The sequence below is a fragment of the Arvicola amphibius genome, chromosome 1 (assembly GCF_903992535.2).
Source record: "Arvicola amphibius chromosome 1, mArvAmp1.2, whole genome shotgun sequence".
In the NCBI taxonomy this organism is placed as follows: Eukaryota; Metazoa; Chordata; class Mammalia; order Rodentia; family Cricetidae; genus Arvicola; species Arvicola amphibius.
This window is the reverse complement of record NC_052047.1, coordinates 37,257,773-37,278,180: the sequence shown is the minus strand read 5'-3', so window position 1 is coordinate 37,278,180 and position 20,408 is coordinate 37,257,773. Positions and strand designations below refer to the sequence as shown.

The 20,408-nt window shown below is 42.6% G+C and overlaps 1 protein-coding gene across 3 annotated transcripts in view; it reads right to left on the bottom strand.

Annotated features, from left to right (window-relative positions):
* The window catches only part of Rfc1 (replication factor C subunit 1), a 73,901-nt gene extending 53,857 nt beyond the window's left edge, over nt 1-20,044 (bottom strand). For all 3 annotated transcript variants that reach the window (XM_038317731.2, XM_038317733.2, XM_038317732.2), the window contains exons 1-2: nt 19,605-20,044; nt 2,248-2,376 (exon numbers count right to left, since the gene is read on the bottom strand). In XM_038317731.2, coding sequence (XP_038173659.1) covers nt 2,248-2,376; nt 19,605-19,607 — 132 coding nt within the window. In that variant the 5' untranslated portion in view covers nt 19,608-20,044. The remainder of the gene's footprint in view (nt 1-2,247; nt 2,377-19,604) is intronic.
* Nucleotides 20,045-20,408: the final 364 nt, after the last annotated feature.

The following is a 20,408-nucleotide window of genomic DNA, read 5'->3' as shown; positions in this document are numbered from 1 at the left end:
TAGAAGGAGAGAAAGGAGGGAAAACTGCAGTGAGGATGTAATTTATGAGAGAAGAATTTTAAAAAAAATCCATATGCTAGACCTTGGTAAAATAGTTAAAAAAGAGAGAGAAAGAGGAAGGAAGGAAGAAATGAAAGAAGGAAGGAAGGAAGGAAGGAAGGAAGGAAGGAAGGAAGCGAACTAAATACTGCTAAAAAAAACTTCATGACTTGGAAAATTATTTCAACTATTCACACTGCAAAAATGAGAATATTTTGAAGAAAGTACCAAGGGTGTAGCTGAACTATCACTAAAGAAGTATTAATACATGCAGAAACACTGCCAATTTCAACTAAAGGAGATTAAAAACAGGACAAAACAAAGAAATACTACCTGACTTTTTATATTCCATAGATGGACCAGTAGACTAAGAGATCATCAGGACTGACTTCATTTTCAAAGGGGAAAATATCATCTTATTCAAAAGACCAGTCTTCACCTGAAGCCTCAAAGGTAAAAGAGTCATAAAGAGTCCCAAGGACAAGACTGCTGCCTGGACTTACAGGAATGGAACCCCAGTGTGTCTGTAAAAGAGATTTTAAAACCAAAGCTTATCTGCACCTTTGCTGGGTTCTAGACTTGCTTGAGAGCCATTATCCTTCCCTCTTAATACCTTAAGAATGGAAATATCAACTCTGTATCTCTACCGCTATTATATGCAGATTTCCAAGGTTCACAACTAGAAAAGAACTTGCCTAAAAATGAACCATACCTTCAAGCCTTATTTATATTTGACTCAAATGAAATCTAAATGAGACCAGTCTTTATACTTGATGGTAGAATGGATCAATACTGGGGAGAGGGTGTGACTGAAATGGAATGGATATACTTTTAGCTGGCCATGGATAAAATGTTATAGACTGGATGTTTACATCCCAACTTCCTGTGCTGGGGCTCTAATCCTTAATCCCAGGACACAGAAGTCAGAGGAAAGTGGATCTCTGTGAGACTCACTCTCAAAGCAAACAAACAAACTTCCAAAATAATAAAGTTAATGATTTAACGAGGTGGTATGGAGGTCCTGATCTCACAAGATTAGCATCCTTGTAATAGGCACCAGCAGGCTCAATCTCTCCTTCCAGAGCACAGGTACCCAAGAAAAAGCTGTGTGAGAACACAAGGAAGACAGCTGCGAACTAAGAGTAAAGGTACTTAATAGAGATGATCCTCATATATTCCAGATACTGGAATTAACAGACAAGCACTTTAAAGCAGAGTCTAACACCATCTACTTGAAGACAGGCCCTGTGTCTCTATGAACAAACCTGGTTTGTTTGTTTGCTTTATTTGTGGCCCGGACTGACTTCAAACTTCTGCCTCACCCTCTTCATCTTGATTATTCCCAGCACATGTCATGCCACCACAGCTGGCAAATTTTGATCTGAAAATGGAAATGTTTTGCCAGGTACTGGTAGTGCACACCTTTAATCTCAGCACTGGGGGGAAGGGGGAGGAGAAGGAGACAGGGGGCAGAGACAGGCAGATTGCTGAGTTCAAGACCATCCTGGTCTACAGAGTGAATTCCAGGACAGTCAGGGCTACACAGAGAAACCCTGTCATGAAAAAACATAACAGGGGCTGGAGAGATGGCTCAGCGGTTAAGAGTACTGACTGTTCTTCCAGAGGTCCTGAGTTCAATTCCCAGCAACCACATGGTGGCTCACAACCATCTGTAATGAGATCTGGCGCCCTCGTCTGGCCTGTAGGCACACATGGAGGCAGATTGTTGTATACATAATAAATAAATAAAATTTTAAAAAAATAACAAAAAAAGCAAAGGTTTTGTTTGTTTTTGTTGCTACTGTTGTTTTTAATGAGTGTAGGAGTTTTGCCAGCATATTAGTCTTTGTATCCAGGCCTGGTGCCCACAGAGGCCTGAAGGCTTCAGATCCCCTGTAAGTGGAATTACAAATGGTTGTGAGCCACCATCTGGATGCTAGAAATCGAACCTGGGCCCTCTGGAAGAACAGTTGACCGCCGAGTCAACTCTCCAGCCCAAAATGCAAAGTTTTAACAACTCAAAGGAGAAAGAGGGAGAAAACAACAGGATTGAACGCAGCAAGCTAGACTAGACATATTAGCCTTATTTCTTTCTCCTCTGTTAACTGCACTGAAATCTCTAATTCTTCAACACTCCCAACATATCAAGGTTAGGAACCGAGCTTCCTGGACGCCTCATACCGGACAAACTTGAACATGGAAACTGACCTTGACTTCCTTTACTCCTTTCTTTCCTTTGACAGTTCCCGCCGAAGGTTTTATTTTCTCATTCTTCTTTACCGTCTCACTTACAGGCTTTTTCCCACTTGATATAACCCCAAAGAATTTCCGAATGTCCTAAAAACAGAAGAGGAGACATGCAAATATTACACACATAATATTCTAATTTCAGTTACTAACAGGACAACTTTACTCAACTGGTCTAACCCAAGTTATCGCTCCAAATCAAGGCCATCTGTATTCAGCAGCATCCTTTTTATAAATAAAAGCCACCTGATAAAATTACCTGAATTAAAAATAAGTTTCCTGCCTAGTGGTGATGGCGCATGACTTTAACCCCAGCATTCAAGAGGCAGAAACAGGAAAATCTCTGTGAGTTCGAGGCTAGCCTGGTCTATAGAGTGAGTTTCAGGACAGGCTCCAAAGCTACAGAGAAACCCCGACTCAAAAAAAAAAAAAAAAAAAAAAAAAAAAACAACAACAACAATATAAAGTAACATTAATCACAGGCAAGGGTGGCGCACACGAAAGGCAGGCAAATCTCTGTGAATTCGAGGCCAGTTTGGCTTACAGAGTGAGTTCTAGGACAGGCTCCAAAGCTACAAAGAAACTGTCTCGAAAAACAAAACAAAACAACAAAAAAAAGTAATATTAATCCTCAGAATGTAAGCAAAAACAAGTAAAATTTTTGATAAAAAGGCTAGAGAGCTGGCTAAGTTGTTACAGCACTTACTGCTCTTGCAAGGACCTGGGTTCAGTTCCCATCACCCATATTAAGTGGCTCACAACCACCTATAACAACCACTTATTTGGGTTCTCATGCCCTCTGCAGGCACCTACATGCATGTGGCGCACTTAACCTCACACAGACACATACACATAAATAAAAATAACAAAGCAGTTTTGTTTGTTTGTTTGCTTCTGTTTTTGGAGACAGGGTTTCTCTGTGTGACAGCCCTAGCTGTCATGGAACTAGCTCTGTAGACCAGGCTGGCCTCAAACTCACCACCCGAGTGGTGGAATTAAAGGAGTGCTATACCACCATCTGGCAACAAACCAGTTTTAAAGAATTGTTTTTGAGGAGCTGGGCGTGGTAGCACATGCCTTTAATCCTAGCACTTGAAAAGCAAAGGCAGGTGGACCTCTGTGAGTTTGAGGGCAGCCTGTCTAAGTTCCAGTATAGCCAGGGCTGTTGAACAGAGAAACCCTATCTTGGGGAGGGGGAGGAACTGTTTTGACAATAGCAGCACAGTTATGAAGAGGCAGGTAGTGACTGAAAATGCATACACATACAAATCCCATAGTCCCAGGTGGCTGAGAAGACACAGCTTGGTACCACCAACAGCAACAAGACTTATACTTAAGTTTGAGAAACAACTCTCACAACCTGGATCGTTCTTAAGAAACTAAGAACACTAAAAAGATTTTTCTCTACATGATTCTTTTCAAACTCTAAAGAAAGAAAAAAGAAAAACTGGTGCCTACTATAATATACCTTCATTACTTGACCCCGGGCTAACCTACAGCATTCAAATTAATCATACAAGGACTTTACAATACAATTTAGCACTAAAAGCATTCAGTTTTCTTATTTTTCACATATATATTTTCCTTACCTTCCTTTTTTGTTTTATTTTTATTTTGTTTGGAGAAAAGGTCTAACAGCGTATCCTTAGCTGTCACTATGAAGGACAGCTAGGCTGGCCTCTAACTCCTAAGAGGTCTGCCCACTTCTGCCCTCACCCCCAGTGCCGGGGTTACAAGAGCACGCCACCACATTCAGCTCCCCACCTTTCTGTAATCTAGTAGTTCTGAAACTACTGTAGAGAAAAAAGTGAACAGAACAGACCTTAGAATCAAGAAGCCTTTGTTTGAGTCTGCGCTCTAGTGCATTCTACTTGTGTGATCCTGGACAATTCATTTGTATCTCAAGCTATTTTCAGTTAGGTGAATTCATTATACCTACCCTTTACAAAGCTCCAACATGCATCTGTTATCATTCTGGCTCAGCAAAAAGCTTCTCCTCTATTATTCACTCAAATCCCTGAAACAACGCCTTTTATAAACTATTTATAAACAAAAAGGTAGGATTTCATATCTTCCTTTGCAGATCTCTGTTATATTAAAAGTTCTAATTCATTATTTAAATCTAAGTTTAAAAAAATCTTGCTGCCATGGTGGCAGCATGTGCCTATGACCAGGTGGTAGAGGCTGGAACATCAGGAGTTCAAGACCAGCCTTGGCTACACAGCTGGTTTCAAACTAGTCTGGGATACAAGAGACCCCATCTCAAAAATAAACAAAGATATAAACAGTGAGCCAATGTGATGACTCAGAAAGTAAAAACGAGTCTCTGGAACCTATGTGAAGGTGGGAGGAGAGAACTGACTCCTGAAAGTTGTTCTCTGACCGCCACATGTACAGCCACACAAATATCACACACATGCACACATACACACAAATATAATAATAATAATAATAATAATAATAATAATAATAATAATAATAATAATAAAAAGAAAGTAAATAAAACACAGCCTACTGAATAGATGCCTTGGCTATAAAACAAGACTTTGGTGTCAAGTCGTGAGGAATAGGACAATAAGGAAAGCCACAGTCATATGTACAATTTGCCAAGAACTGAGCTTGAGGCTGACTACTTTATTGCTTCTGGAGGAAATGACAGTTTCTAATCAGTCTCGCTTTTTAGGATTATACAGTGATTCTTCACTCAAACAGTGGGGCTTAAACACATACAAAGGAAAAAAGAAAAGAAAAGGACAGAGATAATGCAGGTACTCCACAGAAACAGCAAAACTATAAATTAAAAATCAGGGAGCAAGCAAGATGGCTCGGAGGGTAAAGGCACTTGCTGTCCACCTAGGGACTTCTACAAATCAACAAAAGACAACCAAATATAAAACTGAATAAAAGTTAATAACAGAAAAATTATAAAAAGAGATTCAAGTACCAAAAAAATACATATACTTTTTCTTCCAGTAATCACATTTCTTATATTTGAGTTGTGAACCTAGCTTTTAACAGCTGACTCATCTCTCTGGCCCAATCATCACATTTCTAAAAGGAATGATAGGGGATGGAGAAGCACTTGATGCTCTTCAAGAAGACCTGAGTTTGGATCCCAGCACCCACATCTCATGGCTCCCAACTGCCTGTAATGCTAGCTCTGGTGGATCCAAAACTCACTTCTGGCCTCCAAGGGCACCTGCACTCACATCCCTCACATCCACATACCCACAGATACACACGCACACACATATAATTTTTTTTCTTTTTTTTTGGGGGGGTTTTTCGAGACAGGGTTTCCCTGTAGTTTATAGAGCCTGTCCTGGAACTAGCTCTTGTAGACCAGGCTGGCCTCGAACTCAGAGATCCGCCTGCCTCTGCCTCCCGAGTGCTGGGATTAAAGGCGTGCGCCACCACCGCCCGGCCACATATAATTTTTAAAAGAAAGAAATTACAAAGGGGGCTAAAGAGATGGCTCAGAGGTTAAGAGCACTGCTCAACCTCTCCCAGAGGTTCTGATTTAACTGCTGGCAACCACACGGTGGCTCACAACCATCTATAATGAGATCTGGTGCCCTCTACTGACGTGCAGGCACAACAGTGTATACATGATAAACAAATCTTTTTTTTTAAATGGTTTATTTTTTTATATTTAAAAATTTCCATCTCCTCCTCCCCTTTCCCTCCCCTCCTCCTCCCTTTTCCCTCCCCTCCCCTCCACCCATACCTCCCCTCCCTCCCTCTCCAGGCCAAGGAGCCATCAGGGTTCCCTACTCTATGCTAAGACCAAGGTCCTCCCAACTCCCCCCAGGTCCAGGAAGGTGATCGACCAAGCTGAGAAGGCTCCCACAGAGCCCGTCCATGAAGAAGAATCAGAGCCCAGCGCCACTGTCCTTTGCTTCTCAGTCAGCCCCCACTGTTGGCCACATTCAGAGAGACGGGTTTGGTCGCATGATCCATCAGTCCCATTCCAACTGGAGTTGGACAGGAAATTCGGGATCAACCTACCCCAGGACCCAGCAATTCCACTATTGGGAATCTACCCAAGAGATGCCCAATCATACTACAAAAGCATTTGCTCATCTATGTTCATAGCAGCATTATTTGTAATAGCCAGATCCTGGAAACAACCTAGATGCCCTTCAGTGGAAGAATGGATGAAGAAACTGTGGAATATATACATGCTAGAATACTACTCAGCGGTAAAAAACAATGACATCTTGAATTTTGCATGCAAATGGATGGAAATAGAAAACACTATTCTGAGTGAGGTAACCCAGACCCAAAAAGATGAACATGGGATGTACTCACTCATAATCGGTTTCTAGCTATAAACAAATCTTTAAAAAAGAAAGAAATTAGCCGGTCAGTGACAGCGAACGCCTTTAATCCCAGCACTTGGGAGGCAGAGACAGGCAGATCTCTGTGAGTTCGAGACCAGCCTGGTCTACAAGAGCTAGCTAGTTCCTGGTCGGGCTCCAAAGCTACAGAGAAACCCTGTCTTGAAAAACCAAAAAAAGAAAAGAGGAGAGGGAGGGGGAGGGGGAGGAGGGAAAGGGAGGGGGGAGGGGAGGGGCAGCGGGAGGGAGAGGGAGAGGGAGAGGGAAAGAGAAGAGAAAGAAAAGTTATAAAGGAGCTGAGCATAGTGGCACATGTCTAATTCTAGCAGTTGGGAGGTAGAGGCAGCCAGATCCCTATGAATTCGAGGCCAGCCTGGTCTACATAGTAAATTCCAGACAGAAAAAGATTGGGGCGGGGGGGGGGGGGGGGGGGGGGGGGAGGAGCCAGGCAGCTCTTGGGGAGGCAGAAATAGGCAGATCTCTGAGTTCAAGACCAATCTGACCTACAAAGCTAGTTCCAGAATGGCCAGGGCTACACAGAGAAACCCTGTCTTATTTAAAAAGCTGAAAAAGAAAAGGGGGGCCGGGCGGTGGTGGCGCACGCCTTTAATCCCAGCACTCGGGAGGCAGAGGCAGGCGGATTTCTGTGAGTTCGAGACCAGCCTGGTCTACAAAAGCTAGTTCCAGGACAGGCTCCAAAGCCACAGAGAAACCCTGTCTCGAAAAACCAAAAAAAAAAAAAAAAAAAAAAAAAAGAAAAGAAAAGGGGGGAGGGAGATGGGAGTAGGGGAAGAACGAAGGAGCAGGGAGCAGCTAAGTGTAACTCCCCTTTTTTTCTTGGTATTTATTAGTTTAAAAAAACAGGGAAATTCAAGCAATACAAACAATTCAGGCAATACTCACACAAAAGTTCAGTTTCAGCAGCAATAACTGTTCTGCATGGCGTCTCAGGAGTAACGCCAGCTCAGTGTCCTGGAGCGTGCCTGGAATGGCAGGGATGCCCAGAGGTTCCTGCAGTTATGCAGGATTCAGAAGTGACTCTGGTCTTTCTGGATATGGCAGAGGTAAATATGGCAAGTATCTGAGCAACTCAAAGGTTATGAATCTCACCAGTAAATGTTCAGTCAAGCTTGGAGGACAAGCATATGGTCTTTCTGACAAAGCTTTTACTAAGAGTAACTACCTAAGGGATGTCCAATTATACAAACCAGAGTCTTAGCCATACCATCAACAGAACTCTGTCTTAATGCTAATCTCTACCTCTTGGCACCAAATGTAGCTCAAGATTTTTACAATAGTTTTCTAGGAAGGAATTTGTTAAAATCATGTTTTTCTAGTAGGAATTATAAGTTTTCAACTTTTTACAGTCCTAGAGCTTGAACCTGAGGTCTTGTCCACACTACACACATATTTTACCACTAAGCTACACTCCCAGCCCATCTCTTACTCCTTATTGAGACAGGATTCACTAAATTGCCTAGGCTGGCCTTGAATTTATTCTGTAGTCTAAGCAGGTCTTAATCCTCCTGCCTTAGCCTCCTTGTGGCTACAATTACAACTTATACCACCAGGGATGGCCTAACATTTTTTTAAACTTAAAAAAAAAAAAAAAAAAAAAAAAAAAATTAAGGACAGATAGAGAGATGGCTCAGAGCTAAAGAGTACTTACTGGCTGCTCTTCCAGAGGACCTGGGTTCAATCTCAGCAGCCACATGGTGGCTCCAGAGGATCTAACACCCTCTCTTGGCTTTTTATGGGCTCTGTATTCACATGGTGCACAGACACACATACTATAGAGATTTGCATTGATATGGATTTTGGCTTACTGATATAAATTTAAGGTCAATTTTGTTATATGTATATTTCTGCTCTTGATTAAGGTATTGTGTTTGTACAACTCATTTAAAAATGTAATGTATAATTTTAAAATATAGGTTAATAGACAGTCATCTATAATAGTCAAGCTTGTAGTCATGTTAGTTAAGTTTTTTAGATATATAGAAATATATTTCAGCTAGGTAGGGATTCTTCAGATCTTTCAGAGGCCTTCAGAATATGGCATTTAAAATGTTTTAAGAACTTACGACTTTTCATGACAATGAGACACATCTGCTCCTGGCAGCACCAGTCTACCTCAAGAAGATGATGGGCATCGAAGAGGCTCCTCATGGAGTTTGCTAGTCATTTGCCTGGACTGCTTGATGTTATGCTGTATGACCTGGACATGCAGGACCCACAGAGAAATGAGTGCTTTAGTGCTTTAGTGAGACAGTGCTTTAGGGTTCTTGCTTCATGAGAGAGTCTTCAGACATTCTGCAGGACACAGAAGAAAGTGACTGACAAGCTGCCAATATAGGTGGAACTGTCTTTGAAATTTCCTGCTTCATGGAAAAGTCTGCTGGATACTATGGGTCTGTGGGCTGAAGATGGATGCCCCAACGGCACAGAAGAACTTTAGATGACTGTCCAGGCAGCGAGATGTCTGTCATTTCTAAAGTTTTGGAAGTTGCTTACAATGCACTTCCTGTTAACTTAGGAAATATTACATTCTTCTAAAGTCTTTGATGGTTTTGAAGAATAGATATAATTATAGTTTTCCTTAGTTATGATAAAAGATAAAGTAGATATAAATGTTGTAACTATAATTGTTGCTTGATACCTGTTTTTTTAATGTAATTTTACTATGTTAAAGTTAAAACATCCCTTTTTATTTAAACAGAAAAGGGGAGGTGATGTGGAATTCCCCTCTGTATGCTGTGATTACCATTGACGAATAAAGGAACTGCTTTGGACCTATAGCAGAGCGATAGGGGGACAGAGCTAGGCGGGGGAAACTAAACTGAATGCTGGGAGAAAGAAGGTGGAGTCAGGGAGAAGCCATGTAGCCCCGCCGGAGACAGACACCGGAACTTTACCCAGTAAACCACAGCCTCGTGGTGATAATAAGATTAATGGAGATGGGTTAATTTAAGATGAGTTAACCAGCAATATGCTTAAGCTTTTGGCCAAACAGTATTGCAAATAATATGGTTTCTGTGTGATTATTTGGGGGCTGAGCAGCTGGGGACAAACAAGTGACCTCCTACAACAACATATGCAGGCAAAACATCCATACACATAAAATAAAAATGTTAAAAAAAACTTTTAATTAGTGGTGTACACCCTTAATTCCAGCACTATCATGGCAGGGAGAGCTCTGTGAGTTCAAGGCCAATCAGGTATATACACTAGTTCCAAATGAGCCAAGACTACATAGTCTCAAAAAATAAATGAATAAATAAACAAACAATGTAAGAGGACATGTTAATTGCAAAACAAAATAAATATAATGTGTGCTAAAATAATCTTTAGCTGGGTATGGTGCACACACATGTAATCCCAGCACTGAGGAAGCTAAAGCAAAGGACTACCAAATTCAAAGCCAGCCAGGGTTACCTAACAAGTACCAGGCCAGCAATCTAGATAGCAAGGCCCTATTTTAAACCCCTCCACCAGGAAATCCTTAACTAGGGTTTTTGGTATAATTTGTTTGAAGAAAATGTAAGAAGAGGCTAGGGAGACAGCTCAGCTGTACAAGTGCATGCTATGTTCAAATCCCCTAACCCCAGATAAAAAGGGGGGCATGGCTGCTCATATCTGTAACCCTAACACTGGGATGGGGCACAGACACAAAGATTGCCGGCATGGAGTGAAAGACCCATTCTAAGAAGAAGAGGATGGAGAGTCACAGAGCAGGACGCCAGTATTTTCCTGGTGTCTCCTCATGAACCTGGGCCCACATCTCACACACACACACACACACACACACACACACTCTCTCTCTCCTTAAGATATTAAATTAGCACTGTGACTAAAATTCACCTCCTATATTAGGTCTGTATGCCTTTACTCTCGTGTCATGTCAAATTACAATATTGTGGCTATAAAAGGCAAAAACTACTTTCACTTTTAGTAAGCCATTTCCTCTTCCCTCAAAATTGGTTTTTAGCCAAACAAATTAACTTTTTTAGAAATCAAAACCATCACTACACACACGATCAACATTACTGGTGCAGCAAGTCCAGCACTTGCCTCAAGCACTTCCCTGAGGAAAACACCATGAGCTATATAAGTATGATCTAAAAAATCTTAAATTTTTCAAAACTTCCGGGGGCAGGGAGGAGGGCTATGAACTGTAAGGATCTGTAACAAGTTCCAGTGAAGAAAAGTCTAAGGTCCCTCACGGACTCCTTCATTCACTTAGGTTAACACTCAGTACTTCTAAAAGCCTTCAACAGACCAGGATCAATGCTTAGTGGTCAGAAGAAACAAAACAGGAAGCAGCAGGGCCATGGTGGCACACCCCTATAATCCAGGACTAGGGATCTCTGTGAGTCCAAGGCCAACCTGGTCTACAAGAGTGAGTTCCAGGAAAGCCAAGCCAAGGCAACAGAGAGAAACCCTGCCCCTCCCTCCAAACAGAAAAAAAAAAGAAAGGAAGGAGAGAGGGAGGGAGAGCGGGAGGGTGGGGGGAGGGCGGGAGGGAGGGACAGGACAGAAGGAAAACCCAGCCCTCAGCTCTCACAGAGCTTCCACCAGTCTCAGTGCTCTTCAGCGTCTTCAGCAAACAAAAGCAGAGCCTAGAGAAGAGAGCAGTGGGACCTGCCCCTGCCCCTGCGTCTACTGAAGATCTCCTGAAGTCTCTGATGACAATGAAAATCCTCATTGTGTCCAGAGGATACAATAGTGTCTCTCAATTAAACATTCATCTTAGAAATTTTTGGGTTCCTAACCCCAAATTACAAATGGACAAAACTAAGCACAACACAGAAATAATTATCTAATTTAGGTTTAAAATAATTGGTTTCTTTCCACACCAGCTTAACTTGGATAACTAAAGTGTGTGGCTGATCATGACTGATGAAATGGTTTATTCCAGGATTCTGACACTTTCAACACAGCTAACGAACGTACTGAAATTCTCGTTCGTTCAGAGGTTAACAATTCACAACTTACTTCTAATCAAAAAAAAGTCAAATTTCAACAACCTACATGACCACATAACTTAAGTTCAAACTAAAAACAGACCTAAAATATAATACAGGAAAACACCACACTTCTCTAGACTACCTTACTATCATGAAGAAAGAAAAAAAAAAAAACCTAAAACAAGCCAAGGTGTCACCAGGTAGCCCTGACTGGTCTAGACCCAGAAGCCCCGCCTGTCTCTGCCTTCTGAGGACTGACAGTAAAGGTGACTACTGCCACCCCACTCACTCATGAAATGTTTTAATAACTTAGACGTGTCATGAACAAAAGGGTGGAAAAACATTTTTAATAGATTTATTTGACATGAGTGGTTTGCCTGAATGTATGTGTGTACCACGTAAGTGCCTGGTGCCTATGGAGCTCAGAGAAGCCTGGAGTCTCTTGGAAATGGAGTGATGGATGGTTGTCAGTCACTATGTGGGTGCTAGGAACCAAATTTGTGTCCTCTGCAAGAGCAGCAAGTGCTCTTAACCACTGAACGAGCGCGCTTGTCCCTAGAACAGTGGGTCTCAACCTTCCTAATTCTGTGACCTTTAATACAGTTCCTCATGTTATAGTAACCCCCAACCATAAAATTTTCATTGCTACCTCATAACTGTAATTCTGCTTGTCATGAACTGCAATGTGATATCTGTGCTTTCCAATGGTCTTAGATGACCCCTGAGAAAGTCCTCCAATACCTCACAGCATATGACCCACATGTTGAGAACCACTGCCCTAGAAAATGCCAGCAACTTTTACCTTCTTGATGGTTTTTTACTGGAACTACAAAGTTTATTTACACATCAAATATTTATGGAAAATGTACCATACATATGCCAAATACTACAAAACAGTTCTCTGTCCCTGTGGCTTCTATTCCTGCAGACCATCAGCAATAAGCAGTGCATTTAGTAAAGTATGTGTGTGCCAAAAAAACAAAACACACGGTCTTTGACTTCCACAATAGTAATTTTTTACAATAATTTTTTTATTATTATCCACTATGTGCACTGGTGTTTTACCTGCAGGTTTATTCATGTGAGGGAGTCAGATACCCTAGAATGGAGTTACAGACAGTTGTGAGCTGCCATGTGGGTGCTGGGAATTGAACTTGGGTCCTCTGGAAGAGCAGCCAATGCTCTTAACCTCTAAGCCCACTCTCCAGCCCCACAACAGTAATTTTTAATACTGTTTAAAAGTTAAGCTTTTATAAACCTCATGAGTTATATTTTCCCCAGAAATATTCAGAAACATACATACATACAAAACTCTGAATACAGGTCTGAGGTATAACTCAGGATAAAGCACTTCCCTATCAACAGTAAAGAACTGAAGGATGAGGGAGAGGGGAGGGACAGGAGGGCCTGGACCAGAGTGACGGCTCAGTGGGTAAGGATAACCAAAGTTCAGTTCCAAAGACCCACACTGCAAGTTGCCTCTGACCTGCACACATATGCTGTGGCAGGCATGTACATACAATAAATTAGTTAAATAGATGTGGTTGATTAGATAAGTAAATTGTGGCTGGTAACACTAGAACTTGGAAGATGCAGGCAATAGAAGGAACTGAAGTTCAAGGTCATCCTCAGTTCAAAGGCATCCTTGGAAACACGAGATTCTGATTGATAGACACACAAATACATACATACAAAAATTAATGTGCTTAATCCACATAACAAGCCTAGAAATTGTTAGCCCCAATTCACAAACTGAGAATGGAACTGAGAATGTCAAGAAGCATTCACTAGCAAAAGTTTAAAAATTGAAAATTGGGCCAGGCAGTAGTAGTGCACACCCTTAATTCCCACCCACCCCCCAGGCAGAGAAAGGCAAATCTCTGAGTTCAAGCTCAGCGTGGTTTACAGAAAGAATTCCAGGACAGCCAGGGCTACATAGAGAAAACCTGTCCCCCCCCCCAAAAAAAAAACAAAAATAAATTAATAAATTAAATAAAATTGAAGACTGGGGCTGAAGGGATGGCTCACAGTTAAGATCCTTTCTATTCTTCCAAAAAACCTGAATTAGGTTCACAGCATCTCTATGAAGAAAATTAAACTCAATCACCTGTTACTCCAGTCTCCAAGGACAACTACACATATGGCATTTACTCAGACACATAAATACACATAAACAAAAATAAACATTTTAATTGATCTTAAATATAAGGTGGGAAATTGCTAATCATCACTACAATCCCAGAACTAACTAACAAGTCTGAGGCAAGGAGGAACAGGAATCTAAGACCACCCTGGTCTACTTGGTGTAACTGCCTTGGAGAAAAAGACAGGGTTAGACACAAGAGAGGGGCAGCTCCCATCACTAAGGTATAATTAACAGTCTACAAGATGATTGATTAGAGAGAAACATTGCATATCAGGCAACCCAAATCTAATTTTGATAAACACAGACCAAACTGAATTACCAGATTTGGTCAGATACTAAAAGGAAGGGGGTACATTTTCTAGGTTTTAATTTCTACCAAGGCATTTTATTTCCAACTTGGTTTCAAAACTATCAGTACAAGTAGAGATGACAAACATAACTTTTTGCTATTTCCCCCAACACCAAAGAAACGCAGCACAAGGAGGCCTTCAGCTCAGAAACCCCAGGGTGTAGAGCTGATGCGCATTTGCTCTGCAGCACACTCAGAAGCTCTCCTTACTCTTCCACCTGTCAGCAGCTCAACCCCCAACGAAGCACATGAGAAAGGAGGAGAGCGCAAATTATGTCACTATGTTAATTTATCTGTGAAGAGCACAGGATTCCATGCAAAGTAAAGACCACAGTGCTCTGCAGAGCAGCTGCCAAAATACACATTGGTTTTTACTTCTCTAATTTAAAATTAGCAAACAAATGAAAATATTTAACATTTTAACGGTCCACCAAATTTACAAGAAAATTTATAATCAACATACTTCACAAAATCTACTCAAATTACCTAACAAGCCTTTACTTTATAAAGCACCAAAATGCACTGTTTTGTTTCTTTGTTTGTTTGTTTTGGGTTTTCAGGACAGGGTTTCTCTCTGTAGCCCTGGCTGTCCTGTAAAGACCAGGCTAACCTTGAACTCAAGAGATCTACCTGCCTCCTCCTCCCAAATGCTGGGACTAAAGGTGTATGCCACCAAGCTGGGCTTGATGTTTTATCTTGAATTTTGGTTAGTGTTAGCTATTAAATAAATAGAAATGCAATATTAAAAAAGTAATAAGAGGGGCTGGAGCCACGGCTCAGCGGTTGGGAGCACTGACTGCTCTTCCAGAAGACTCAGGGTCAATTCCCAGCACCACAGGCAGCTCACACCCGTCTGTAACTCCAGCTCCAGGGCTTCTGACTCCCTCGCACAGACATACACGAAGGCAAAACATCAATGAACGTTAAATAAAATAAATTATTTTTTAAAAAGTAATAAGAAGCCATAATTTGTACTGCTATGAGATTTAACTGCTTAAAATATAAGTGAAACCCTATAGACACTTTTTTCTTTTTTAATCAACAAGCTTTCTTTTTTCATTAATAATTGATTGGTATAATTATTAAAATTGCCAGGCGGTGGTGGCGCACGCCTTTAATCCCAGCACTCGAGAGGCAGAAGCAGGCGGATCTCTGTGAGTTCGAGGCCAGCCTGGTCTACAAGAGCTAGTTCCAGGACAGGCTCCAAAGCCACAGAGAAACCCTGTCTCGAAAAACCAAAAAAAAAACAAAAACAAAAAACAAAAAAAATTATTAAAATTATGTATATGGTTGAACTAAATACACATCAGTCCTTTTTTTCTTTTTTTTAATGTGCCTGGCTGTTTTGCCTGCATATATGTCTGTGTACCATGTGCATGCAGTAATACCTTTTTCTAATTTATTTTTTTAAAAAAACTATCTTTTCTCATTTTACATGCCAAATCTATTTCCCACTCCCTCCCCTCCTCCTGCTCCCACCACCTCCCAACCTACCCCCCCACACACACTCCTCAGAGAGGGTAAGGCTTCCCATGGGGAGTTAACAAAGTCTAGCATTGCTTTGAGGCAGGACCAAGGCCTTTCCCCCTCTACATCCATAGAGAATGAGTTTCAAAAAGCCAGAACAAGCAGTAGGGATAAATCCTGGTCCCACTGCCAGTGGCCCCACAGTCTGCCCCAGTCATACAACTGTCACCCACATTCAGAGGGCCTAGTTTTGTCCTATGCTGGTTCCCTTGCTGTCAGGCCGGTGTTGGAAGGCTTCCATTAGCTCAGGTAAGCTGTTTCAGTGGGTGTCCCCATCATAGTCTTGACCTCTTTGCTCGTATTCTCACTCCTCCCTCTCTTCAGCTGGTCTTTGGGAGGGGTCAGGTGTCTGAACTCTGTAGTCTGACCATCATGTCCTGCTCCACAGGCGTCTTTACAGCACTCCAGACATCGCAGCTGTGTGAAATGCTCTCCCTGGAGCAAGGCTGCCTGTACTGCAATACAGCCTTTTCCATTTGTATTACAACTTGACCTGTGAGGCTCTGCTTACTTTCCTGGCTTTATCCGTCTATTTCCTATCAGGTATGAATATAGAGGTCCAAGTTTATTCCTTATTCTTTGCATGAGGGTATCTGGTCTTGGCACTTTTTTTTTTCTTTTCCTTCTGCCTCTTGAGTGCTGCGATTACAGGTGTGCATGCACCTTTATGCCTGGCCTTGGCATCACTTTTTTAACTGACTACTGAATTATCTCGACACCTTTGTCAAAAGCCAAAAAGCTGGAGACCTCAAGTTCAATGACTCCCAGAGCAAGAGCTAACCTTCTGTCTGTGGATGAGCTTCAGCAAAGGGGAAGGCCCTCAGGCGGTGTGGCATGTGCCTATAGGCATCTCTGATGGCCAGAACATTTGCATACCTCTCACCACATTTATCAAAGGGAATTGAGCCCCAAACATAAGAACTACAGCACATACTATAACTTATGCACAGATGCTCAATAAACACTCATTAAATAGAACTTTATTCTGGAGTTCTGCTAGGCTTCTTTTCATGCTAACTGCTGGAGGGTTAGATTAAATGCCAATATATAATTTTTTTTTAATTTTTTTAAATGTGTATACTGTTTTTGCCTATATATATGCATGTGTACCACATACATATCTGATGACATTCAATTTCAGAAGAGGGCTCTGAATTGCCCTCGAACTGAAGTTACAGATGGTTATAAGCTACTATGTAGATGCCAGTAATCAAACCCAGGTCCTCTACAAGAGCAACAAGTGCTTCTAAGTAGTGAGCCATCTCTCCAGCCTGGTGCGCGTGTGTGTGTGTGTGTGTGTGTGTGTGTGTGTGTGTGGTGTATTTATTTTCCATGTCTATATGTGGATATGTGCACATGAGTGCAGTGCACAAAGACCAGGTGCTTTGACCCCCTTGGAGCTGCATATGCAGTCGAATGTCAGTCACCTGACACGGGTGCTGGGAACAGAACCAGATTCCCTCTGCAGGAGCAGCTGGCACTCCTACCCACTAAGCCATCTCTCCAGCCCAATACAAAATTCTAATCTACTTACTAGAAACGTTTCCTTTCAGCAAACAGTAAAAACTGATCGACTTAGCCATTTCTTTTCAGCAAGGAGAATTATTTTTAGTACTAGAAAAGTGAACCAGGAGCTGGGACAAGGGCTCAGTTGGTAAAGTGCTTGCCACCCAAGCATTAGGAGCTGAGTCTGAATCTCTAGCACCCACATACAAAGCTGGGTGTGTGGTGGTGTACCCTGCAATCCTAGCACTGGTGACGCAGACACAGACAAGATTCCTGGGGCTTGCTGGCCAGCCAGCCAACTTAGGCACTGGTGAGCTCCAGGTTCTGTGAAACCATCACAACAAACAAGGTGAGTCTAGGAGGCTGACTCAGTACAAGCATGAGGACCTGCATGCAGACCCACAGTCCCCCATACAACTAGGCAAAGCTATATGTGCCTGTACTCCAGCACTAGGGGAAGCAGACATGAGAATCACTGGAGTTTGCTGGCCTACAGTATACACATCAAAACAGCCTGTTCTATATATATATTATAAGGTCAAGGCCTGCTACATGATACCACTACCCAACATTTTCCTTAAAAACAATGAACTTAGAGCCAAACATGATAGATAACAGTCAGGAGCATCTCTGAGTTTGAGACCTCAGCCTGGTCTATATTGTAAGTTCTAGGGAAGCCAGGATTATTATAAGGAGACCCTGTCTCAAAAAAAAACAAAAACAAAAACTTGAGAGGCTTGAGGCTTGATTGGGAACACCTGTTACTCTTGCAGGGGACCTGATCAGTTTCCACCACACACAAAATGGCTCACAGCTACCTTCGACACCAGTTTCAAGGGATTCAAAGCCCTCTTCTGATCTCCTTGGGACCAGGGTTGCATATGATGCACATACATGCACATAGACAAAGCATTCATACACATAAAATAAGAAATTTTCTTTTTAATTTTTAAGTGACCTGGAGGGGCATGACTGGAGAGATGGTTCAGTAGTTAGAGCACTTGCTGCTCCTTTGAACCTGAGTTCAATTCCTAACACCCACAACCATTTTGTTGTTGTTGTTGTTGTTGTTTGTTTTGTTTTGTTTTCCGAAACAGGGTTTCTCGGTGTAGCTTTGGTGCCTGTCCTGGAATCCTGGAACTAGCTCTTGTAGACCAGGCCCGCCGCGAACTCACAGAGATCCGCCTGCCTCTGCCTCCCATGTGCTGGGATTTAAAGGCGTGCGCTACCACTGCCCGGCCCACAACCACCTTTAACTCCAGCTCCAGGCATGCATGTTCACAGAAATACATCTAGGCAAAACATACATATTACAAACTAAATAAAAAACTAATGAACATGGCGTTTGGAGAGATGGCTCAGTGGTTAAGAACGTATACTGTTCTTGTAGAGGGCCTGAATTCCATAACACCCACAGCAGGCAGTTCCAAACCACCTGTAACTCCAGCTCCAGAGGATGACACCCTCTTCTGGATGCCATGGGCACACATGTGTGCAAACACACAGATACACATAACTAAGCTTTTTTTCAAGAAAGCATTTTAAATGAATGTTTAGAAAGTGTTTAAAGCCAACACCTGGAAAAAAAGGCTGACCCTGCGTGGCTACTATTAACTATCTTTTCCCCAAGAATAAATAGCAGAGAGCTGAAATTTTTCCAATCTGACATAACTTTTCCTCCTTGAATGCTGGCATTCGGAAGAATGCTGGATAACAACTAGGTGAAGAATAATAGAAAATATACGTACATATGATTGTTAAATACCCTCTAGAGTAACTGGGGATCTTCGGTTGTCCTTTAAATTAAAAATTGCTTCAAATACGCAACTATCTCCTATGCCTGCTGCTATTTCACTTTCAAGCTGTAAGTTCATTGTACAGAATTATGAACTGAAGTCGCGACTGAGGGTTTTTTTTTAAACATTTTAACAGGTGACAAGAAATGACAGCTGTCAAATACATAACATCCCTCTATACTCGCTTTGTTTTTTACTCCTGGTAAACCAGGTTATCTGTTCAACTCCTATAAACTACTCAACAAAGTAAAACAACTTCCTTGTGTCATCAGCTCTCAAAACACCTGAGACGCGCTTCAGGAAGAAGCTGATTAAAGCGAAGGCCCGAGCAACTTTTCACTAAGAAAGCAAAGTATTACATTCTTCCTCACAAAGCTTGAAGTCACGGTTTTTAGGAAGCATTCCAACTGAGATTTGGGACAGTGCCGAACACGAAAGAAACTTTTAACTCCGGGTCCAAATCAACGTTCCTCTTCTTCCTCCCTTCCCCCAGGAGTCGGGGGGTGGAGTGTGAAAGTGCCGCGTTGCAGCCACATCCCTGCACGCTGCGTCCGCGGGGCGCCCCGCACCCTAAGCGGGCCCCTCGGAGCACCCTGCGCCGTCCTCCCCAGCCCGCACTGCGGCGGCGCCCCGTCCACACCCGGCCTGCAAAGCCACTGGAGCTGCACGGCCTCCCGGGCGGCTCACCATCGCAGCCCCAAGACCGAAGAGGAACAGGTGGGCAGGCCCGCGGCTGGGGGAATCCGTTATCGGGGCTCGGGATCCATTGGCGCCAACAACTTCTCCCGCGAAGTAGCAGAAGCGCAAGCGGCGGCGCGCGGCGATGACGTCAGGAGGCGCGCGCTCGCCGCGCGGCCCCACCCCCAAGGCGGGAGTTTCACGCTTGGGCGCGGTACGGCTCCGGCGGCTGGAGGATTTGCTGCTGCCTCTGAAGGGTTCGGTGTGCGCGTGCGGTCGCGACCCGGACGCCCAGTCTGGGGTCTGCGGCTGACTTCCTCTAAGGCGGGTTCCCAGGTGCCTTCCTTCCGTGTACACGTGCGCAGCAAGGGCAGTGCTCTGCAGCAACTTCCAGAAGGTCTTACTCCCACCCTCAGTAAAATGAAATGTATTCGATACGCCCTGCACACTTCAACTGTTCCCCTCAAACTTTACTCATTTGTTTTGTTTTCTTTTTAATGTTTGACCTATCGATTTTGGCTCAAACTAAGAGACCTGTAGTTAGAAAAGTCCCAGGATAAAGGGCAAATATTTATTACTTTTTACACGTTTATTTATTGGCGGTGGAGTTCGCCAGTGACGATCAAAGAAAAGCTTGTGGGAGCCCTTTGGCCACGTGGGTACATGTTTGTTTTAAAGGGACTATTTACATTAAAGGAGTATTTACGTTAAGTTTTTTTCTTTTAAATATTTGTTTTTATTTCAAGTGCGTTGGTGTTTTGCCTCCATGTAGGTCTATATGAGAGCCTCAGCTCTCCTGGACCTTGAGTTACA